Source organism: Mya arenaria, chromosome 9, assembly GCF_026914265.1.
Source record: "Mya arenaria isolate MELC-2E11 chromosome 9, ASM2691426v1".
NCBI classification, from domain to species: Eukaryota; Metazoa; Mollusca; class Bivalvia; order Myida; family Myidae; genus Mya; species Mya arenaria.
This window is the reverse complement of record NC_069130.1, coordinates 55055744-55063291: the sequence shown is the minus strand read 5'-3', so window position 1 is coordinate 55063291 and position 7548 is coordinate 55055744. Positions and strand designations below refer to the sequence as shown.

The 7548-nt window shown below is 35.9% G+C and overlaps 1 protein-coding gene across 1 annotated transcript; it reads left to right on the top strand.

The window, feature by feature from the left end:
- The first annotated feature begins 390 nt into the window (after positions 1 to 390).
- On the top strand, positions 391 to 6176 carry LOC128203406 (coagulation factor XI-like). The gene is made up of 7 exons (XM_052904812.1): positions 391 to 451; positions 601 to 657; positions 1350 to 1536; positions 2225 to 2511; positions 3928 to 4064; positions 4674 to 4731; positions 6010 to 6176. Exons 2-7 carry the CDS (start codon positions 606 to 608, stop codon positions 6132 to 6134), a joined length of 846 nt encoding a protein of 281 aa, XP_052760772.1. The 5' UTR covers positions 391 to 451; positions 601 to 605; the 3' UTR covers positions 6135 to 6176.
- The last annotated feature ends 1372 nt before the right edge of the window (positions 6177 to 7548 follow it).

The window sequence follows — 7548 nt, the reverse complement described above, 5'->3', positions numbered from 1 at the left end:
GTTTAAAGGAATTACGTCATTTTATGTAAATGCTTGCAATAAACTTTTCAATGTAAATTTTAATTGTTCATATTATTTTTATGCATATAAGATGTTCTAAATTACAGTCTATTTCAAATGTACTAATCAAAGATAAGAGCTGGACGATCAAGTGCAGAAAGTGCAGATTTGGGAGAATTTGTAGCTATAAGTGCAGCAATGCAACATAATTAATATTCTAACCTCTCTCTTTGTAATTTATTAATGTAATTAAACAATCTCTTTAATAAAGACACTAAAGTGAATAAGCAAAGCAACGGCAGTAAAAACTTATCGCAAGTCTTATCATCTGAAAACCACGACTACAGTGTCTGATTTCGAAAGGCGCTATCACAAGTGACCTCTAAATGCCCTAATATAAGACCTCGGCGAGTGGCATTTTCAGTTCGTTCCCAGGCTGCAATTCAGATAGGTAGGCTTGTTAGCCATAAAGTCGTTTTTATGTTCGCCTTTGTTCGTTCAGAGTGCTAATAAAGCCAGTTTAAAGAATTAGGAGTAGTAAATGTTCTGCCTTAATTTGCTGCTTCTTGTGAATTAACCATTTATATCACCACGTTACAGGAAACATGATTAGGGTCGCAGTACTAATAGCAGTCATCGGCGTGGCATCTGCGCAAAGTAAAGTATAAGTTTCAATTGATATTATCTAGATTCGTTGACAATTTGGACAGTAAGGTATTCTTATTACCTGTAACAAAGGGAGCTTTATGATTTTGTAATAAAAACGCCAGTCTTCGTTTTGAATATTGCTTGTATAACCGCATGGTTTATTTGTAATTGTACCAAAATTCATCACAATGGGTTACAAACTAAAACGTATTCTACTTTACAGATGAGCGTTTTAACTGTTCGTGAAAAAAGGACATAAAATAAAAAACGGAAACACATTTCCTACAGTAAAATACCGTTTTATGAAAAGTTCAGCATTGTAGTGAGATTGAGTATTTCAGCAACAATCTGTATTTCAAATCCTAAATGCTATTGGGTATTTGCTGTGTATCATCGCGTATTCTTCTGTCGACGATAACTGATATGGGTCACATTTTTAACGCAAGCTCAGTTTTGGTTATTTCCTATACCGTTGTATAAAATGTATTAATTGAATGAGGTTTCATTAAATATGATCAATACAACTAAACTTAATGTTCAAACTGAATATGTATTGTTTAGTATGATGAGAATGCAGGAATGAAATAAAATATGAAGTTATATATGCATAAGGAGGATTACACAATATCACAATATAAGTACCACCCCCCCCCCCCCCTTATCCAGCGTAACGGTATTTTAATAAATTATTAAATTACCAGCGGTGCCATGTGGTGTACCAACCGTGAAACCGACCCTGTCGACAAAGCGTATCGTTGGGGGAACAGCAGCGGTCCAGGGCTCTTGGCCTTGGATGGTCCTCTTTAGTGACGACCAGGGCTACATCAGTGGTGCAGGTGCCATTCTAGGACCGAGAACCATCATGACTTCAGCTCAAATGTTCAAGGGGTTTGTGATAGTTTTCATTAATCTGTGTGTTATTGCTTTATATCTTTACTTCAGCTTAGCAGGAAATATTACGTAATAGCAGTACATTGAAGTTGGGAATTTGTTTGTTTTAATACAGTTGGAAATTGTACGGTTGAAATATATCGAGTAACGACTATGAAATAATAAAACATTTTTAACGTGAAATTTGTTCATATTTTAAAATTGATTGATTCTATTGATTACACTACGTTCTACATTCGATATAACTGTGCCTTTAAGTGTCTAGCATTGTCGTCATATTTATGATATTAAAGGTCATAACTTATCTTAGATGTCACCTTACTGAAGTCCATATGTTTATATTCACCTACCTAAAGCTTAAGTAATGTTCAGCTATTGTTAGTTGTATATCTACTGACGAATCAGTCTATATACATGTATGAGCAATTTGGGCAAAGACGTGATCACCCTACATTAAATAAACATGAAACTTATATATATACATAAGAAAAAAAATTCAGGTTAAGTGTTTTGTTTGCACTCTGTGTAGTTAAAACGAGTTACTTATTTCCAACATGAATCTTAGATATTATTTTTTTACATTTTCATGTGTTTCTTTAATTGATTCTAAATTAATTTTAGATATTTCGTATAAGAAATGACACAGCCTGGTTTTGAAGTTGAACTAAACCTTTTTCCATTTTAGTGTAAACTATAACTTCTTGGCATCCACTGACCTTTCCATGTGGACAGTGTACACTGGTTCTCACAACATCAACACAGTAGCCCCATTGGAGAGAAACTTCACCATCAAATCAGTCTCCATCCACGAAAACTACGACCCTACGACTCTCGCCAATGATATATGTCTCATCTACACCGACCAGGACATCGTATACAATGACCATACCAGCCCCGTTTGTCTGCCCGGACCAGGTCACAGCTATAACGCCGGACAAACGTGTTATTTGGCTGGATGGGGAGACACCGGAAGTACGAATTAGTCACATAAGGGGTTTTCTTCCAAAGATGATACTAAAAATGGTCTTTTTAACACATTGGCAGTTGGAAACTTATTAATGGTCCTAATTATATTAGTTGGTCAAATAAGTATCAGTTGCGTTTTTCCCCTTACAACTTGTAGAGGCTGGACCTATTTGTTATACAAATCTGATTCCGAAGTTATACGAATAATGTGTCTAAATAGGGGAATTGTAACCACGATGTAAGTTTTCTTTTGACTCATGTACTATCTGAATCAGTTCAGGTTATACGGTTTATCTGGGACAGATTACACACTGTGTCTTTTATTAAGGTCAGTCGTGTCTGTTCAAGTCTGATGTAAATGTGTTACAATATATTATTGTAACCACTATCTCGTGTTTGAACTACACTATCATATAGGATTGTCTTAGTTCGCGTTTGTTTAAGCAATATTTAAATGTGCTTCAGTATATTATAAGAGCCACTGTCTATGTAATAGTGTAGGCTTTCCTTTAAGCTCATTCGTGTTCAAAGCTCAAACACTATATGAATGTGTATCAACACGTATAAATATTTAAGTGATTGAACACCGTTACAGAGAAGGCTTTTCTTTTGTTTTACATTGTTTGGCGTTAGTGGTCTTTGTTACGACATATTTAAAGATTATGCAAACTCAAATGAATTGTTACTTACAACTATAAACATTTAACAAATGTCCTAAATGTTGCATGCAAACTGATTATGGATAAAGTTTTGAAGGGGAATAATATTTGAGTATCTTTAAGAATCGATCAGATCCCGATTTCTCGAACAGGCTAACACCCTCTTAATATCACTGAGATAAGCTCACTATACTTTTTTTCGTATAGTTTGTGTAAAATGCTTTTTGATGAGTTTTAAAACTAGTTAACGAAAATAATTATTTTCATGATAATCCCTTTCACTTGTGTTTGTTTATTATTATTATTATTATTATTATTATTATTATTATTATTATTATTATTATTATTATTATTATTATTATTATTATTATTGTTATTATTATTGTTATTATTATTATTATTATTATTATTATTTTGTAGAATAAAACCAACATTAGTTTTTAGATCAAATAGAACAAAATACTTAAACATTTATGCTTAGTCATTTTTTTATAAAAAACAAAATCAAGTGGAAGATGATCTCGTCTACACATATTGAGGCGCTTGACTATCGCCTGTTTAATAGCGTTTGTCGACTCAAAATCTTGGAACTTCCAAGCGTCTATTTTTAGAGCCGCGAGAGGGTAACATAATCATATTACCCGGTGAAAGGCGTTATATCGAATGGTAACATAACAGGTTGACCAATGTAATGTATAGGAGAATTTAACATGGACAAGTCACGTGAGGACTTTAGTGATGTACAGTGTTATCTTATTTGTAGACGTCAACGACGAAGTGCTTTTCCAAGTAGACCTCCCGATCATAGCTGACCACGACTGTCAAACACATTTCCAAGACTTCATTGTTGGAACAGAGCTGTGTGCCGGATATGAGAACGGCGGAAAGGATTGGTGTGGGGTAGGAACACATTGTTAATAAAGATGAAAGAGATGGCCCATGTAAACGAATGATCTCAAATCTCAGTCCAGACTTAGTTTCGGAAAATCATTGTTTTGAACAGAAGGAATCATTTAAATAATATTATATTGAAACATATGCGTCAATATTCGCAGAAGTGTCGAGTGATAGAAGGAAAAGTACATTGTAATTTCAATTTGTTGTTTCAGACAAGAGTCTGTAATCACTGTTGAGTCTGTTTAGGAATCTGGGCCCTGATTGCAGAAACAAAGTTGTTATAATGTTAGAAACTACTGCAATTAGTCGGCCAAATTTATTAGCCCCAGGGCTAGTAGCATGTCAAAACATTGTAACCTTATAGAACAATAAAATGTACAGTGCGAAGTCCAGTACCCAAACAATTGCATGGCATGAGTTTTGCGTGCAAGACAAGGAAACATTTATATAGTCTATTAATATAACGGATCGATTAATGCAAGTTTTACCTTCTATGAAATCCATTAGCATAATTTATACTAGTTCGATATGTTATAACTCATTCTGTTTGTTGCGTAAAGCCTGTTTTATTGGAACATGTCATATACTTTTAAATCATTGATTGTGTTATAGGATGACATCGGAAGCCCTCTTGTATGTCAAGACACCAATGGTGCTTGGTACGCTCAAGGTAAGCTTTACAATGGTGCTTGGTAAGCTCAACGTTAACTTTACAATGGTGCTCGGTAAGCTTAATGTAAGCTTTAGACGGTCATTAAAGAGGTTGCAAAACATCATATGTACATGTACCAAAAGGCTCACCTATCCGATATTAAAAAATGGAGTTAGCCGTAAAGTTCATTACGAAGTCCCTATTACTACGAGTACCGGTTGGCCCAGCGTCTAGTGAAACAAGATTGAACTAGATAGCTTATTCTAGGTTGCGAATTTTAGTTAATCTGGTTTGATTTGTGATCTTTATTGTCAAATTTGGGAAATAAATATTTATTAAATACACATCTCAGCCCATTGCATTCTACGGCAAGCAGCTTATCAAAGTATCATTTCTCCGTTTCCCATATTTATGTCGTCGCGAGCACATATCCTGAAACAACCGTTACACCAAATGTTGCTTGCGCCCCAACCGCATGTCTTTATTTTTTGTGTTGACGTCCAACGAATTATTTAGAACAATATGTATAATTCGTTTGGGCAGTCAATAATATATTGGAAACAAAACAAAACAAACCAAGAAGTCAATTAAAGGTAGTCATTGAATGATTTGGAGTGTCCCTCTTTGATCGTGAGGGCAATAAATACACCAGCGCAAGGATACATTTCATCCATTAAAATATCTTGCTTTTAAGTAGTTTCCATTGATATCGGCATATGCAAATACCTTCAAACCACATTCAGTCATGAGCAGTTTACGAAAGCTCATTTAGGAAGCCATATGTGTATAACACTCACGTTAAACGTATATATTTTGGGCCGGAGGCCTTTATGTACTGAATAAAGTTGAGCTGAGTTGAGTCGTATATCCTTAATGTACACGTACACTTCTAGCAATAACTTCAAATGAATTTATGAGCCGATGTATTGGTGCAAAAAGCTTTCATGGTGCGAACCGGTTCCGACTCTCTCCCTAGGCATATTTAACTAAAATCCCTAGGCATATTTATTTTTAGTTATTTTTCACTGATGGCAGGTGATAAGCCCGGGTCGGTTCCAATAATATATATTTTCCCAATGCTAGTAGCAAAGTTTTTCACGGCCATAATTTTATCTTTTCTTATCAGGTATTGATTTTTCCCACCGTAATATTTTAGTTGCCGATTGGCTTGGGCTATTTGAAAACAACAACACATTCTCGTCTGCAAGAAGAAGAGGTCAAACAAATATATGAATAAAAAGTTTAACGGCTTTACCTGATGCTTGCAATGCGATTATTGATAATTTCCTATTTCAGGTATCGCTTCTTCCGGAGGTGACTGCACAGCAGCTGATGAGCCTGGGGTATTCGAGGATGTCTCAAAATACATCAGCTGGATAAAGACCCAGATGCAGACTGCTGGATACCCGTACCAGTACTAGGGTGTATATTTGAAGTCTTACAAATAAAACTGTATTTTTAAAGGTGTTTGTTTGTTGATAAAGTTTAGTTCCCGGTTATTATTAAATAGTACATACATACTGGTTGCATCTGAAGTAAAGAATTTCCCGTACCCGCACTGGTTGCATCTAAAGGCAAGGGTTTTCCTGTACCCATATTGGTTGTATCTGAAGTAAAGATTTTCTATTGCATCTATAGGTTAAGGTTTTTTTGTACCCGTATTAGTTGCATCTGAAGTAAAGATTTTTTCTTACCCGTATTTGTTGCATCTGAAGTAAAGGTTTTTTCGTACCCGTATTGGTTGCATCTGAAGTAAAGGCTTTTTCGTACCCGTATTTGTTGCATCTGAAGTCAAGGCTTTTTCGTACCCGTATTGGTTGCATCTGAAGTAAAGGTTTTTTCGTACCCGTATTTGTTGCATCTGAAGTAAAGGCTTTTTCGTACCCGTATTTGTTGCATCTGAAGTAAAGGCTTTTTCGTACCCGTATTAGTTGCATCTGAAGTAAAGATTTTTTCGTACCCGTATTGGTTGCATCTGAGGTAAAGGCTTTTTCGTACCCGTATTGGTTGCATCTGAAGTAAAGGCTTTTACGTACTCGTATTGGTTGCATCTGAAGTAAAGGCTTTTTCGTACCCGTATTGGTTGCATCTGAAGTAAAGGCTTTTACGTACTCGTATTGGTTGCATCTGAAGTAAAGGCTTTTTCGTACCCGTATTGGTTGCATCTGAAGTAAAGGCTTTTACGTACTCGTATTTGTTGCATCTGAAGTAAAGGCTTTTTCGTACCCGTATTGGTTGCATCTGAAGTAAAGGCTTTTTCGTACCCGTATTGGTTGCATCTGAAGTAAAAGCTTTTTCGTACCCGTATTGGTTGCATCTGAAGTAAAGGCTTTTCCGTACCCGTATTGGTTGCATCTGAAGTAAAGGCTTTTACGTACTCGCATGGTTGCATCTGAAGTAAAGGCTTTTACGTACCCGTATTGGTTGCATCTGAAGTAAAGGCTTTTACGTACTCGTATTGGTTGCATCTGAGGTAAAGGCTTTTTCGTACCCGTATTGGTTGCATCTGAAGTAAAGGCTTTTACGTACTCGTATTTGTTGCATCTGAAGTAAAGGCTTTTTCGTACCCGTATTGGTTGCATCTGAAGTAAAAGCTTTTTCGTACCCGTATTGGTTGCATCTGAAGTAAAAGCTTTTTCGTACCCGTATTGGTTGCATCTGAAGTAAAGGCTTTTTCGTACCCGTATTAGTTGCATCTGAAGTAAAGGCTTTTTCGTACCCGTATTGGTTGCATCTGAGGTAAAGGCTTTTTCGTACCCGTATTGGTTGCATCTGAGGTAAAGGCTTTTTCGTACCCGTATTAGTTGCATCTGAAGTAAAGGCTTTTTCGTACCC

What these genes read in the sequence shown, in the direction of transcription:
- LOC128203406 (XM_052904812.1), top strand. Translation starts at nt 606, where the DNA reads ATGATTAGGGTCGCAGTACTAATAGCAGTCATCGGCGTGGCATCTGCG. An exon ending in CGGCGTGGCATCTGCGCAAA is followed by an intron (nt 658 to 1,349) that starts GTAAAGTATAAG and finishes TTAAATTACCAG; the next exon opens with CGGTGCCATGTGGTGTACCA. An exon ending in TCAGCTCAAATGTTCAAGGG is followed by an intron (nt 1,537 to 2,224) that starts GTTTGTGATAGT and finishes TTTCCATTTTAG; the next exon opens with TGTAAACTATAACTTCTTGG.